Raw genomic sequence first — 16,875 nt, forward strand, 5'->3', positions numbered from 1 at the left:
TGATTCCTGTCCTGAGATGGACATTTATAAAAAGTGGACCCTTTCAATCGCATTTCTTCTGCTGAAGAATAAAAAAGCACTTAGTTCACTCTCTTCTCTCAAAGTCTCAACTGTATCCTCCCACCTTAAGCTAAAGCCTGTGCTGCACTGAAGCTGCCCCTCGTCACTGTGGGACGGACCCACGAACAGGGGCGCCCCCAGAGCACACCTGCCTGTGACTCAGCTCCAGGAGCTCACTGATGGTAGAAAATGGAGAACTCTTGAGGAATGGCTGGAGAGACGCCGTGGATTAACCTTCAGCGTCTTCAGAAGCATTTTGTGTTCCTTCAGTGGAGTTGAACGACTTAAGCAAATATGTATCCAAAAAGATTGCTCTTCTCTCACTGCACTCTCAACATTAGTATCGATGAGAAGAAAGGTAAAGGAGCCAGCTCTCCATCAAATACTGAATGTGTATCACGGGGAGGGGTGTCTGTCTGTCTGTCTGTCTGTCTGCCTGCCTGACACATTAGGCAACGAGCTGGCCTTCGGGGACCCCGAGGACTGGAACCATGGTGCTCTCTGGTTTTCGTTATACGTCACGTTTTATGTTAAGAGACAGTTTCTCATAACACTAGTAGAAATTACTATCTCTTTTTTTAAATTTGTTGAGAAAACAGAAATGCAAGGTTTTAAAAGCCCACTATAAAAATGCGGTATCAGCAAACACAACATTAGTTAAGACAGTTGATACCGTCTTTCCCCAAAAATAAGACCTAGCTGGACAATCAGCTCTAATGAGTCTTTTGGAGCAAAAATTAATATAAGACCCGGTCTTATATACTATGATACATGATATGACATGATATGACATGACGTGATATGATATGATATGATATACGATATATAATACCAGCTCTTACGTTAATTTTTGCTCCAAAAGACACATTAAAGCTGACTGTCCGCCTAGGTATTATTTTCGGAGAGACACGAGAGACAACGTGCAAGTCCGGGGTGAGACGCCTCTAGAACACAGTGTGCCCTTCACCCTCCCACCCCCTTCACACAGCTGAGTCAGGCGGCTCCTCCCTGACCCAGTGTTGCATCCGACTCAGGGACCCAGCTCGTGGGACAGGACGTGGGGCAGGTGCCTGTCTTGGTGTGGACGTCTGCAAAATTCCTCTTCTCCAGCAAATACTACTGTTTAATAATACTACCATTAAATACCATGTACATCATGAAACCAATTTAACAAGTCTTGCTTCCACTGTGAAGAGGAGATCAAAACCCACTCGAGGCATAATGCATAGCTGTGCTTTCATATAACTCCACTGCCACTGCATAAGAGTTCATGTTTTATCTATAAATATTAATTAAAACACTTCTCATATGAGGTAATATGGAATAACAATTAGGAGCATGGGTTCTGAAGTCACACTACTTGAGTTCAAATCCTGGCTTAACATTTCCTACTGTGTGACCTTGAGCAAGTCTCAGTTTACTCACCTAGAAAATGGGTATGATAACAATGCCTACCTCACTGGTTTGCCGGGAAGATTACATGAGATGATGCACACCGAGTAAAGAAGTAAGTAAATATTAGCCACTAGTATTGGTTTTGTTCTTGCAAGAAAAATTATCCAAATACTAAGAACCGTAGGGTTTTAGAAGTCTTCTTTTTCTAGAAATGTATGCACCCAGATTCCTACCAATTGTTCAAAATGTCACTTAGTCTAGACAACTTAACACCCTCCCACATTTAAATCTTTGTACACCTAAAAATAGAACAGTGTGAGGAAAAGGTGCTGGAATTAGTCCGATAGATTCTATAGAAATCGCTTCCCCTTGGTTCCAGGGGAAGTGCCATGAATATTTGTGGGGGAAACCTTTTCCTTTCTTCCTGGTAGCTTTTTAAAGAACTAGCTTATTCCCTCAACATCCTGGACATTTCAAGTCCACAGTGGAACGTGCTCGCCCGCCGGACCGGCGGTGAAACCCATGAGGGGCCACAGCCCTGCAGGAGACTCCAGGGCCCGACCCTGGGAACAGGCAGCTGAAAAGGGAGAAATTATTGAGGTAGAAGAAGTCAGGCTACATGTATCTCATCCATGATGGTAAAATGCCCAAAGGTCCTCTGCCCCTTTAGAATTTTTCTGTCTGGTCCAACGGGAAATATTCCAATTTGGAGGGAAAACTCTCAGAGGAAAGGTCTTTTCTAATATCAACTGGAGATGAAGTGACGCATATCATAATACAACAGGATTGAGGGAAAGTCTACTGTTAAGCACTGAAAAGGCACATATGATTCCTAAAACAACCTGTGAATAAAGCAATGAGAAAGTCTCTAGGATGCCTATGAAATTTTTACCACAAACTTTCTGAGCATGAAAAAAAAAAATGCACTTCTCTGCATGTGTTAATTTACAGTAAGAAGATGAATCTTGGCCCGGCAGTAAGAGAGAACTGCATCCTCTGGAAGTTCTCAGCAGCATGGATTCCACTTCAAAGAGCACTGTGACCCACAGCCTGGGGCGAGCCAGGCAGCCATCAGGCAATGCTGCCCCTACAGGCCCTCTGAGCCTGTGAACCCAGCCCACAAAGCCATGCAGGTGTGTACCAAACACGGGCACCTGGTTCACCAACCAGGCTCCACAGAGAAGGCTGCGCTAGGGAGACTCGTGGTTCTGGGGAGAAAAGTCCTGTGACAAAGACGTAGAAAAGCCTGGTCCTGTATCCAGTGTCTGGCTGAGTCTGACCCAGGAGAACTCCTCCCCCCCCCCCCCCAATACCTCAGCTCCTTCCCACAGCCTCTGTGCTGAGTGGAGCCTCAAGGAGGAAGCTTGCTTGGCTGGGAGGAAACCCCTGAAAAAGCCTCACTAACTGGAGAGCAGAGACCCCACCAGAGAGGCTCATCAAGAACCTCACTGGGGTAGGGATGCCAGGAAAGGACTGAGCTTCCAGCGATTCACTGGGTGGTAGGATTGGAGCCCCGAGATTTGGGCATTGCTCCAGCTGCAACCTCTCTCAGACGCAGTCTGAACACAGGCGACAGGCGTGCTCACAGCATGCTAGATGTGGTTCCTGATCCCTGGTGTGACCTTAGGAAAATCCTTGGAGCTCTCCATCTTCGATTTTCTCATCGATGAAACAGGATCGTTTCACCATGCGTTGTCTTCCCTAACTGGCAAAGCCAGTTTGAGAATCGATTTCTATAAGCACTTTATAAACAGAAGCTACTAGTGCTGGCATCTGCTTCCCTATTCTTGTTTATGACGGAGACAATCACTCAGGTCCAATGAGGATGGGTAAGCTATAAGGTCAGCGTGGGAAGTTAACAAAAGCTGCAGCTCCCAGCAAGGGCTGCTAGTCGGGAGCAGAAGTCCATAGTTTCAATGGGAACTCTCAGGTGGAATTTCAGAAGCACCCACTATGCACATAAAATGTGATCCAGTTTCAGGTATGAGAAACAGAAATCAAAGAGGAACTGCTCCAGCCACGCATGGCACATTCTTCAGCCTGAAACCACCACCTGTATGTACTGTTGGAGCTCATGCCCATCACCCTGAGTAAGGAGGAGTGACGGTTTCAGCAGCACCTCGTTCTCTTGAGTGTGTAATAAAAGATCTTGTTATTTCTTGGGCAGTGATACAACAAAACATCTCTTAATATGACGAAAGGAATTGTATGAAGGAGGTATGGGGCGGCAGGCCAAATCAAAGTCAGCATCATGAAATAATACCAGTGCAAATGGGTGTGAGAGGGGCAAAGGGAGCGGACAGGAGCAGGTCAGGGCAGCCCAGCCATGGTCATCACAGCACTAACGGCTAAAGGAGGCATGCAGACCGGTGAGCGAGGACAGGCCAGGCACACGTGACATGACCGACACATACATGGCTGACACAGAGACCAAGGTCACTGCAGGGACCTCAGCCACCCAGACTTTTACATGAAGTCTAAGTTGCGAAAAGCAGAGACTGTGGGAAGAGGAATTTTTGATTTTCTTCTTATTCCTCAACATCCCTGAAGCATAAGACACACTCCCTAAAGTGTCAAGTTAGGGAAAAGCTCCTCCCCACCCTCATCATTCTGAGAGCAAGCATGGTCTCCCTGAAATAGTCTGCAGCTGGTCAAAGTGGAAATCCTTAACTGTTCAGATCTTTGCAGACCGTGCCCGCTCCTGCAGCCTGCTCTCCTTTTCCCAACGCTAACACTTTATTCCTTGAACTCTGCCAGCATGCCATCACCTGGAGCTCTGTCAACACCAGCTTATTCGGCTCTGAGCTGCCACCCCTTTCAAAGTGGGAGAACTGAAGGCAACACTACACGTGATCCCAACAGCCGCAAGCTGAGCAAGATGACTGCTACCCCTCCTTCACGATCCTGGGCTTTTCCTCATTACAGCAAATGCGTCACTTTGGGGAATGACATTACTCCGGACACTGTCAATTAACACATGTAAGATTATTTTTAACACCTATATGACCCTTACTCTGTAAGCTGCCGAGGTTAGTGTTTCAGATTCAAAACAGACTCATATATTAAAACCTATAAATGAAATTTCTGTGATAGATTTTGCCTTATTCCTGATGAGATCTTTTGGGATCCTATTCTATTATCCGACATATTTGAAAGACGCCGGTCTAGACTTTGACAAGCTTGCCTTTGACGCCAATGCACCACTCACAGGCTTTCTGCATGGGGACAGAGATCTGCAATGACATGGAAATGTCTTCTAGCTCCGCTGGCATCCTCTATTAACCAGCCCCTGGACTGATAGTCTCACTGGGAAGGGCTTTCATGCAGCCATGACTATTTCTGCTATAGCATCAAATCCGTCTTCACTTTGTGGCATTTTGCCCCTATTCAAGATAAACAGCTCTCAACACAACAAAAGCAAGTTTTCAGGGTTCCTGAATTCAGCTGAGCAACCTCTCTGATGTCACAAATGACGTAAAAGTTCTGAGCAGGTTAGTGGTGTCAGTTCAAAAGGGACAACTGCAGACTGCTCCCCTCTAGGAGGTGACAGCAGAGACTGAATCCTTCTGCTAGGCCTCGGGTTCAACTCTCCCATCACCATCTTCTCCAGCAAGTCTGGTCTGATTGTGGGTCTGGACTGAAATTACTTCCTTGTTCACATGTTGGGCATGAGTAATGTCTCATTATCACAAACACTTTCTTCCTGCATCTTCTCCTCGGAGATCCGTATGGGAGGGTAAGGGCAGGCTGGCTCTTGTGTTAACTGACACCCCAGCTGATTCTTTTTTACAGCCATTCAGCGGTGGGATGCTAATGTGACTGTACTAGCAAACGGCCTCTGTTCCTCTGTCTCATGCACAACTTAACTGCAAAGGTCTGGTCACATGGTCACTGATTCTACTGCATGGCCTTCATCAAACTGGAACCCAGCAATGAAGGAAACAAACTTAACATGCTGTAACTGGTTCATAAAGTTCTTCCCTTCCTAGCCATTTATAAACCGTCATCCTTTCTAGATCTCTGCCTAAGATTACTTCAGCCTGAGTAATATGTGAAACCTACCTTCTTAAAAAAGCACAAGTGCATTTTCAGCTTTTGGGCATCTCTTCCCCTTCCCACAGTTCCTTAGAGATCAATAGGCCCAACGTGGTGATCTAATAACTACCCAGAGATCTAATTTGTCTTGGAAGAGAGACCTGAAATGATTTAGAAATAAGTCCTTTCTTATACAGCCTTTACTCATTTTGGTCTTTAGCTTCTTCTAACCCAATCTGAAGAACAGCCTCCTGGAGGAGAAGAAGCAAAGTGAGAGTGATGAAGTCTATTTTCTACTTGTATCCGTCAGCATCACTTGTCCCAAGCAGAAAGTCTAACCCGGTCTTGATCTTGCGGTTCTGAATTTTGTGTTTTAAAAGAAGGGAAAAAAAAACAAACAAAACTAAACAAACCTCATCAGTCTCTACAAACCTAATTCTTCTGGAGCTTTTAAGCTTTCCTGACAAAACTCTAATATACTGCTGGTGATCTTTCTACCACTTAGAACAATAATTAATAACAATACATGTCAGAAATATATACAGAATTGACTTCTCTCAATCAACCAAAGACCTATCACATTTAGTTTGTGAAGCTGAGTATGAAAATGAGAAATTAAGAACATTAAAAGTATCCTATAAAAAGAAGTCTCACAAATAAATAAGATGACGTTTATGTCCATTTCCAGCTGGGCATTTTAAGACCTATGTCGCTGCATTTCCTGACCATCTGTGGAAGGACCTCACCTTTCTAGGACATTAATTGAGGCCAACCTACAAACAACTAAATCAAGCAGACATTAGTGATTCTCCATTTAGAGGTGACCCTTCAACAATCTGAGTCAGTGCACAGTTATATTTTCAATCCCTGCAATAATACTGAGTTCCAAATAGAGATAATCCAATCTATTAATTAATTCACCAGATAATCACCTACTAAGTGACTCTTATGTGTCCCGTATGTTAGAGTTCCCTACAATTTTCTGCGCTAATTTCTTTGCTGACATAAAAATTTCCTCTGTCTGAAAATATTGGGCCAATATTAAGAAATAGAAAATTCATGAATTTAAACAACTTTTAAATCATTCTGTAGAAAATAAAATATTCTACATGCATTAAACTCATATGACAAAAGAACTTTCCTTTTGGATAATAACATCCCTCCTTTCCCACTGGCCAACACAAATGTTTTACACATATTTATTTGGTGAAAAAAAATCATTCATTTGTTTTAGAGCTTTAGCTGGGAATAAAAGTATTGAGTGATGTGTAGAAAATAATTTGTGCCAATATGAATGGAGCCATGTGTAAAAAAGCACAGAATTAAACACTGACAAGCGCACGTGTATCAGTGTTTTCGGGGGCGTGGGGGGTGGAAATTGGAGTTAGCTCTGTGGCGTGTAGCACAGTCACTGTGTAACAGCCCATCCTGTCCTGCAATGAAGGGCTGGAGTTGCAGACAGAGCTGGACGTGCACAACCCGAGAAAGGCTTCAGCGGAAGGGTCACGGCGAGGTGCTTACTCTGATTTGGGCACGGGAAGTAGATCAGTCCTCGTTGATCAAAGAGCAGGGAGGAAGAAAGCCGATTATCCCTAGGTACTTACACCTTTGGGGGCGGCCGGTTGGCTCAGTGGGTTAGGGCTGTATTTAGAAGTTTGTGCCTTGTATTTAAATTTGTATCGTTTTGTGTATGCTGAGTAAGTTACAACAGGGCTGAGGGCGGAAATGGCTACTATTTGACAAGCACTATGGTTAAGAGTCTTACATATATAATTTCACTCTGTTGTGCCACATCCCTTAGAGACTTTACTATTCCCATTCTGTAGCTGAGAAAGCTGAGGCAGCAGAGCAACCTGTCCCAGAGTACTCAGCCAGTTAAAAGGATATGTTATGTTCTAATGTACTTTCGTAATTATTTTAATAAAGATTATATTTTTACAGAAAGATCTACTTTTTTGAATATTCCTATCGATGGGAAGACCACCTATTCTTATTTTTAAATGCCAGATACCACAGCCTATGTGAAGACAAAGTGCTAAATCATAAACGAATATAAAAAGTTCAGCTAAGGAACTGAATGTTAAACATAAATTATTGAGATTTGATCATATAAAGTAAACATCCTAAAATATTACGCATTGGATCTTAACCTTTCCCAGTGAAAAATCTATCACAGCAATCCTGGACTTTTGAGATGTTAAAAAAAGTAGAGATTGCACTTGCGTTGCTGATGGGAGTGTAGAATGCACAGCCATTCTGGAAAACAGTTTGGCAGTTTCTTTCAGAATGACATGCACTGATAAAGGACTCGGCGATTGCACTCTTGGGCATTTTCCCAGAGAAATGAACAATTAATTTATGCAAAAACCTGTATATGAAGGTCCATTGCTTCTCTTCTTCTAACAGCCAAAAACTGAAAATAACCTCATTGTCCTTTAATGGGTAAATGGTTACACAAATCGTGATATACCCACACCAGAAAATTCTACTCAGCAATAAAGAGGAAAGAACTATTGAGACACCCACCAAGATGGATGTATCCCAAGGGAATTATGCTGAGGTAAAAAAGTGTCTCAGCAAGTCACATATGGTATGATTCCATTTATGGAACATTTCTGAAATAACAAAATTATAGGGACAGAGACCACCAGCATCAGTGGCCACCAAAAGTTAGAGATGGGGTCGGGCAGGGCATGGGTGCAGGGAAGCAGAACAAGGGAGCTCTCTGGTGATGGATGACTCTGGATGATTCTTTGCGCTGAAAGTGGTGGTGATACAGGAATCTACACACAACAGAACTGCATAGAACTAAACACACACATGTGGGGATGTTGGAATAAGCTCTGTGGATTGCGGCAGTCACTTCTTTCCAGCTCTGATAGTGCGTAGTGGTTATATAAGATGGGACCACTGGAAGAGGCTGAGAAAACGATGCATGGACCTCCTGTCTGTTTCTTTTTTCCCCTAATTTTCTGTAAACCTATAATTATTTCAACTAAAAAGGTTTCTTTAAAGCTGGGGGGACATGTTTAAATGTATCACATATATCTTTGGAGGCATGTATGTGGGGTAGAAACAGGAATGAAGGAAACAAGTAAACACTTCGAAGAATGCAGACAGGTGAGTTATGAACAGAAATACTGCCAAGGCAGCAAATAAAAGGCTTGCAAGTTGAGAACCAAATTTTAGAGAATTCTGCACAGGAGATACACGGTCTGGAGGAATCACATGCTCAGGGGTCTGGGGTCACCGAGAACCAATGTGTCCCGTGTAGAACAGAAACACGGCTTCTCTAGAAAGTCAGGGCAATAAACGGCTCCTCTGATGCTTACAACACCATCAGCGGGCGGCTGGTCCAGGCGAGGACCACTGGATACCTTTGTCAATTCTCCTGAATCAGGTTAACCACCAGATGCCCGATGGGTTCTCCAGCTCCACAAGGAAAAGAAGAGAAAAGATCTGGGCTCCTTGAGCAGTGGCTGGCTGAGGAAGCAGCAGGCATGTTTTCGGCATACTTCTGGAGCAAAAGAGGTGAGGACAGGAGAAGGGGCAGCTCCTAGGGCTCTCCGCACCCCCAGAAGCGAGGTGAGCTCCCGCTGCCTAGTAACCCTCGGAGCGTTATTAGGCAAGGTCCACCCACGGCAAGGTCCAGCATGGCCTCTCTCTGCTCCCCAGGGAGAAGAAGCACTGGCCAAGCATAAAGAAAGGAGTCTGCATGATGAAGTATTTGGCATGAAAATAAAGCCAGACTGGTAGGCACAACAGAAAAACCTCCAGGTGGCTGGGAGGCCTTTATTTTTGACTTCTGAATCACACGAGAGGCTCCTCTTTTCCCAGCACTACCCCAAACAAAAACTTGTCCCAGTTCAGTGTCAGTTTGCAGAAGCAGAACCAAAAGGCGTCTTTCCTTCACCCAGCAGGAATCACGGCCCAGTTCAAACGGGAATGATCTTTCCTGGCAAACCACGGGAATGAAGTGAACAAGAGCCAACTCAAGGTCACTGAACCAATTCTGTGAAACAAACTCTGGCCGAGAACTCAGCGTGCCCACCTGGTTGCCTCAAATAACCCACAAATGTCAGAGGTAATTATTAATTACCTTAGAACCTAATTTTGAGAATGAAGTTGAGTGAGTACGCAGGATGTAAATAATTATGCTTTTGCTATATTTGAAAATGGCAATATGTCCCTCTATCATTAAATCTCAGAATAATACGCTAGAAATAGACACTATTCCTCCACAAGCCGACTGGGTGTCGGCTAAGTCTGGCAGGGAAGCTAACAAGTGGGTACAAAGATAAGTGAGACACGGTCCAAACTTCAAGGAACTTAACATCTCCCAGGAGAAACACAAAAAGGTCTAAAATACGTGATGTGCACAAAAGCAGAAGTATGTTCTCCCACTGTACATTCACCTGTGTATCACCTCGTACGTGATACCTTGGCAGACACTCTGAAATGAGTAAGCGACAGAATGAGTGAACAGTGGAAAAATGGGTTCAAAAGGCAAGGACGACAGGTAACAAAAGACTAATAATGGAAATACTATTATCAGAATCGATGTGAATAAAATGCTACAAACAATACCAAAGGGAATAGAGAGATCGAGAGGTGGGAGACAAGCACAGGAGGACAAAAGTTCTCCCAAAACAAAACCCACATTTATGTCAGACCACATAAGTAACTAAGATTCTTTTAAACACTTTAAAAAACATTTTAAAAAACAAAAGGACAGAATATCAGTCTTCAGGTCTTCTGAGCGGAGATTAAGTACCTCATGAATTACTTTCAAAGGAAAAAAAACAAAAGACAGAGAAAGGGGCCCCAGAATTCTCCCAAATCTGGGTTTACGGGTCAAACTGAGGCTGCCGCCTCCGTCAACCACCTTCTGCGTCCAACCTCAAAGTGTCCAACAGCTGCCATCCACGTGAAAATACCTCCTCCCTTGTGCATACTGTCCTCTGGGGGAGGAGGCAGTGGAGCGCCCAGAGATCTCAGCACCCTGCTTCGTGGGACAAGACTTACAACCACCAACCCTCTTCCCGCTGTGCTTCTGCGGAATTCCAGAATTAACACTCAGCAGACACCCCCTGTACTGGGCACCTTTTTAAAGTAGTTGCTGACGAAAACACCTTTGTATGACTTGCTCATCAGAGAGCCAGAAATTTACTGCAAACAAGAGAGGGCGGGAGCAACGTGCTCAAATAAGGTGGAAAATAAAGCCACTGCTGACATCTGGGAGTGAGGAGGTTAAGGTCCGAATCCCTTGGAGCCCTAACCAGTAAAGAGCGGCATGTGTTCTCACAAAGGAAAAACACAAGCTGCCTTTTCCACCTTCCTCTACATAATTTTAAACTGTGTGATCAGCTTGAGAAAAATTAATTCAGACAACATAAATCTTTTAGCACTTTTTCATTCATCTGATATGTCACAATATTTAGTGACTTAATGCAGGCCCATTTAATTAGCACAGTTTTCTCCTCTTCACCCTTCTCTCACTTTTAATTTTGTTTTAAACCCATTAAATGTGTCTTAAATGAATCTGAGTTTTCATTCAATAACTAGTTTCAAAACACAGTGACTGAGCTGCCTCCCGGATGGCTCAGTTGGTTGGAGCGTGCGCCCTCTTAACCACAAGGTTGCCGGTTTGACTCCCGCAAGGGATGGTGGGCTGTGCCCCCTGCAACTAACAATGGCAACTGGACCTGGAGCTGAGCTGCGCCCTCCACAACTAAGACTGAAAGGACAACAACTTAACTTGGAAAACTCCTGGAAGTACACACTGTTCCCTAATGAAGTCCTGTTCCCCTTCCCCAATCCTGTTCCCCTTCCCTCCTTCCCCAATAAAATCTTTAAAAAAAAAAAAACCACAATGACTGAAGAAAGCATTCCTTCCTGCATAAAACCTACCAAGTATGGCTGCGGGTTTCGGGGCGTCTGTGCCACGCTGAGAACGGAGGCTGAGGAAAACTGGGCTAACAATGACACCCAGCGTACTGCAGGAGGAGCCAGGCAGCGTGCCCTGCTGTGTGAGGCCAGCTCCCCTAAGAGTCTCACACCCAGCCCCCCAGGCACGGGCACCATCCCACATTCCCCCAGGGGGTCACCAAATTCTTCTTGGGTCATCCCAGGTCACTTTAGGGGCACACATGTAAGAGGAATTAACCGTGCTCGTTTCCCTGCTACTGTGATGGTCTTTCACAGAAAAAGGAAAGAACGAATGCACTGAGAATTCTTGAATTGTAAAAGTGAACAACTTATCCTTTAAAACAGATTTATGGTCTCCTCAGTCTACAAACTTCACTCATCTGAGAAGGTCCCAGAGCAAAAGTCAATGAAAACAAAATGTATTTTCACTTGTAAAGAATTTCCAAACCTACTGACAGGACAGATCCCATTTTGCTAACGGGAATGCTTTTATTATACGAGTTTTCCTTAAAATGCTTCTGATGTTACAAAAAATCAGTGAACCCAAACAGTCTCTGGAGAACAGTTTTGCAAAACACTTTTCTTCTCATTTCCTTTAGTGTCTGCTTTCTGAAAACCATAACGAAGCTGAGAAACTGATCTAAATAAATACTGCTTCATGGAACGAGTCTTTTCTGTCCTAAAAGCAAGTGAAATCCTTACAAATCTGCTAAAGAATATTACTAGGCACGACACATTACAGACCCTGCCTGTTCTCCTGATACACGGCCTGTTGCCCTCCGCCCCTTCTGCTCAGTTCGGTCTGGTGACCTGGGACCAGCTCTCTGTCTTTCCGCCGGGTCAGCGGCACCTAGGCTGTCCAGGGCCGCAGTACGCCTGAGCCCCCACGCTACTCAAAACCAGCTAACTGCCTGGGGAAGTGCAGGGAAGAAGCAAGCAGTACATGCACGTCTCACGAGTGTCAGTGTCACAGATACGGGGACACTGTGCTGAGGGGGAGGGGCTGCAGGAAAAGCACGGACCAGATCATGAGGATGCTGACGGTTTCAGGCTGCTGCCCCAGATACAAAAAGAGTCACTGACAGTTCAAAAGCAAGGGTATGACCTCATCAAAGTGACATTTCTGGAGGCTGTACTGTGGGAGACTGGGGGAAAGCTGGCCGAGGTGAGTGGACGGGAGCTGAGTGAGGAACTTACAGCCTGGTGACACGTTACCTGCAACCAGAAACTGCCATGGACAAATGTCTACTTGGAAAAAGTCTCTCTGTAAATATTGTCAAGTCTTTTTCAGTTGTGGCATTAAGAGCAGGGACAGAGAAGCTAGTCCTGTCAGTTTTCTACTCCAACGACCATCCCAGGCCCACCGAGCAGCAGCCCCTCTGCACAAGGGCTGCCCAGCAGACAATGGCAGCATGTGACAGCCCGGGTGGGGTGGAAGCACAAGGTCGGGGTCTCCGCCGCTCGCCACTCTCTTCATGTGCTCACACTTTCAGAGTGGGGGGCAGTGCAGTTTCCTGGAGTGAAACGTTCATGTGACAAATGGCCTGGCTGAGCAGGACTGACTGCCCCAGATGCCAGAACTGGAAGTTCTCGTCCTTGAAGCAGACGTACTGGCCCTAGATTGCTGATGCTTTTACCCTGAGGGTCCTCCGAAGTTTCTCCCTTCGTCTTACTTTCCCGATCTTTCTTCCTACCCTGTGACTCTACGCTCTCATACACTTAATTCCGAATGACCTGCAGGGCCCCCCATTTCTAATTTATAAAGAGCTATGGATAATTTTTTTTCTTAGAAATAAGATACAGTAAGTTAACATCCTTACTCGATTTGTTGTCCTACTAAAAACTTTAGTTTTCCATTGTGTAATAAGTCCTTTATTTCTTAAAAGCTACACAAGTTTCTTTAATTGTAATTTTGTAGGATTTCTACTAAGAGCAACACACGTGCAAGATCTACTTGGTACCAACGTCTTTTCCACATAACAAATAACGCATTATCTCTTCTCCTGAGGTAAGTTTATTAGCAACAGCATACCTATGGTATCAGCATCAATACTATGAAGGCCGTGTTGGCTTTGGTCCCTTTAAATTCAGTGCTGTGTAAAATCCACCTGGGTTAGTATCTGAGAGTAGTCACACGGCCTGATAAAATCACGAGGCAGCCATGACTTTAGCCACATAACAGGCTCCCACACGGAAAGGAAACCCAGCAGCTCCGACCGCAAAGCGCAGGTCGTCTATTTATACCGCCGTGGGTGAGCACGTCTCTCTCCGCCCTAAAGGGACCTCCTTTGGCGCCTGCTGTCCCCTCTAACGCACGCCTCTCCCCGAGGCCCCCACCAGCCCCAGCACAGGCACGCACGTGCTTGTGCTGCAGGAAGCCCAGCTCCGTCCCTGTCCACGCGGACCCGCCTGTGCCAGCACCAGCCACGACCGAGCTGCGCTCCTCCCAAGGAGGCCAGAGCCCCGTGCAGACGCAGGCCGCATCTTCATCTCCTGACGTCTTACCTCCTTCACGTGGGTGTGAAAGGACACCGACATGTCCAGCAGGACCTTCCGTTGCTCGACTCGCCGAACGAAGTCTTGGATCCGGTCTTCGAGCTGATGGGCTGCCTGATAAATCTCTTCTGGGTCACATTCCCCCGTCTGAGCCAGCTGCTCTGCAGCTTCTAGTAATTTATCTGCATTGGTGTATGTGTTCTGTATAAGAGAACATCCAGAAAAACACAAGGTGAACAAAACGCACACCGGCCCGGCTGGGAGCCAGCACACTGCACGAGTCAGTACGTGCAAGTCCTGATCATCTCAGCAAAACAAACAGAAAACATCTAATGGAAAAGACGGCTTTAGGAGTCACTGCATCTCTGTCAGCAGCCTTCCCCACGGAACCTCGAACCTCGAGACAGCCTGGCCGTGTCTAGCAGTGGGCGGGTATCTGCAGGTGTCGTCGGCTGCCTCCTGACTCCTCCGGGGCTCCGAGCTCTTTGCAACTGCACAGCCAGGAGACAGCACGAAGCCACAAATGCCCGCTTCACTTTTTCTCCCAGGTTTGTGACAGTGGCAAGTTCCAGTTTTGTGTCTTTCACTATGCTAGACGGCTTTACGATCATTCCAAGTGCAAGTGGTACGGTTAACTTCCAAAAAACCTGGTATGGTGCAGTGCCTTTTCGCATGTTTCTACTTACTGGTAATTCTGTGCTTATCTTTTTTCTACTTAAGGGTACACATTTTTTGAGAAAAAGGAAATAGCAATTATAATGGCTATAAAGTAGCCCGAGTTTTACAGAGCTGGCAGTTAAGGTAAACCGGGGTCTAAAATATTCTGAAAATTAGTCTTGTTCTAATACTTGATAAATCAGAGGCTGCAGATGGGTTCCCCAAATAAAGAGGTATGCTGCTAGAGACCTGATACTGTTAAAGGGAAGTACTAGCGACAGGCTGTCTGACAGGGGGTGGGGAGGTTGAGGCAGATGGAGGACTTGTGCGGCGGCCCGGAAACCTTGTGGTTCCCCGTGAGACAGAGGTGGAACTTTCACCCTTCTCTTTCTCCATCCAGTATTTGAGTGCTAAAGCTGCGCAGGTTCGGCGTCTCAGCGGTGAGGGTGGGTGGTGCCTGGAGTGTAGGGGGAGTGTACCAGGCCTGACGGCGGACGGGATGTCCCTGCAGTGAGTGGGCAGCCTCCCAGATGGGAGACTGGACTGGCACGTCCAGGGGCATGAGTCTACTAAGCCAACACACTAAGGATAATGAGAAGCAGGCTCCTCATTTCGAAGAAGGGAGGCACAAATGTGGAAAAGGAGAAAACCTGAATTTCCCGTGTGGCACTGGATTGAGACTGGAGGTACTGGTGTGAATACTTGGTTTTCAGTCGACAGATACGTAAGTGTGCACGTGCACGCATGCACACACACGACTCTCTGTCTGTCCACTGACAGCCGGGAGCAGCAATGGGCCAAGAGTAATGAGCGTGCTTAGCACCCACATTTCCACCTCTATCTCCTTTCTCCTTTGAAAGGAACTTGGGCTCTGTAGGGAAATGGCTGACTCCAGGGGTGAGGTGGGACCAAGTACAAGATGACCCTGAAACACCTTATTGTGCCCAAAACTACGGAAATGCTCAAGAAAAACATGGACAGGTCAGGACATAGAAGTTAGCTCGAGGAGGCTCCCGCTGGCCAAATTGGGGACAATGGGGGAACAAACGATGACAGTAACAGAGTGTAATCCACTGAATACAGGAAGACACCAGGAGTCCGTTCTGACATAAATAAATAAAGTGGGATGAGGAACAGGATATCTGCAGAATTTCAAAGCACCTCTTCACAAATTACTTACTGGTCACAAACGGGGAAAGACTAAGTACAAGTCGGGCAGACACACCACCTGAGCTCAGGCACCCAACTGAACACACATGTAACAGGATAAATCGAAACTGAGCCACTGCTGCGATGGCCCGAGAAGGACCCAGCACTCCCACGAGACCCCTGCCGAAGGCGTATAACCAGAATCTAGTCACGAGGAAACATCGACAAACCCAAAGTGAGGAATAGTCCCCAAAATACCAGGCCTAAAATCTTCCACAGGGTCAGGTCACAAAAGGCAAGGAAAGACGAAGACTGCTCCAGGCTCAAGGACCTTAGAGACGTGACAACTGAACGCCATGGTTGACTGCACTGGATCCTTCAGCTTGGCAGGACCCCGTGGGGGCTGAGGGCGAGACGGTCATCAGGCATCAGTGTTAATGTCCTGCTTTTGAGGATGGAACTGTGGTGGAGTAGCAGAATATCCTCTGAGGTGGGACATACACACTCAAGCCAGTGGTTGGGGGAAAGTAAGTTCTTTGTACTGTCCTGCACGTTTAAAACACTTTTGAAGCAGGTGTAATGCCGTGTGGTGACAGGTACGTGGTGAACTCCACAATGACCCAGACTCAGGCACAGAGCAAGTGGACACCCCCTGTCAGGACGGGGTGGGGACACCGCTGCGCAGGCAGTAACGGGTGCAGTGTCCACAGAGTCGGAAGGGGATGCCAAAGAGCAGCTAGCTAATCGCCGGGCTGCTCTTTTCACCCCCGCAGGCTGCACAGCCCTCGGCCCCCTGGGAAACCGTCAGCAACACTTCCTGTGTATCGGGTATGACTGCCGTCCTTGCAACCACAGCCCTTTCACAGGTAAGGAAACTGAGGCCTGGAGGGCAGTCACCGGGCTCAGGGGACGAGGCTGGCAGGGGTGGAAGTTGGACTCCAGAGCCCGGGCTGACACCACCCTCTGTGCAGCTGCTGGCAGGCCCTGGGGCTCCTCCCACAGTGTCCCAGGGGGCCCTGGGCACACACTGCTGGAGGCGGGGTCCCCGCGTCTCCTCCTCCCTGTCAGCCTGCAAAGCCATTTTCAGGGGACTTCTCCTTTTCAGTACTATCCAAAGTCTCATGCGAATGGTCTGTACTACCAACAAAGGGTCTC

The 16,875-nt window shown here is 46.4% G+C and overlaps 1 protein-coding gene across 4 annotated transcripts in view; it reads right to left on the reverse strand.

Annotated features, from left to right (window-relative positions):
* Positions 1 to 16,875, reverse strand: part of TRIO (trio Rho guanine nucleotide exchange factor) — a gene marked incomplete at its 5' end in the record, with an annotated part of 321,447 nt that overhangs the window by 138,170 nt on the left and 166,402 nt on the right. For all 4 annotated transcript variants that reach the window (XM_081053954.1, XM_081053955.1, XM_081053957.1 and 1 more), the window contains one exon: positions 13,924 to 14,115. In XM_081053954.1, coding sequence (XP_080910080.1) covers positions 13,924 to 14,115 — 192 coding nt within the window. The remainder of the gene's footprint in view (positions 1 to 13,923; positions 14,116 to 16,875) is intronic.

This window comes from Rhinolophus hipposideros, assembly GCF_964194185.1.
Source record: "Rhinolophus hipposideros genome assembly, chromosome: 7".
Lineage (NCBI taxonomy): Eukaryota > Metazoa > Chordata > Mammalia > Chiroptera > Rhinolophidae > Rhinolophus > Rhinolophus hipposideros.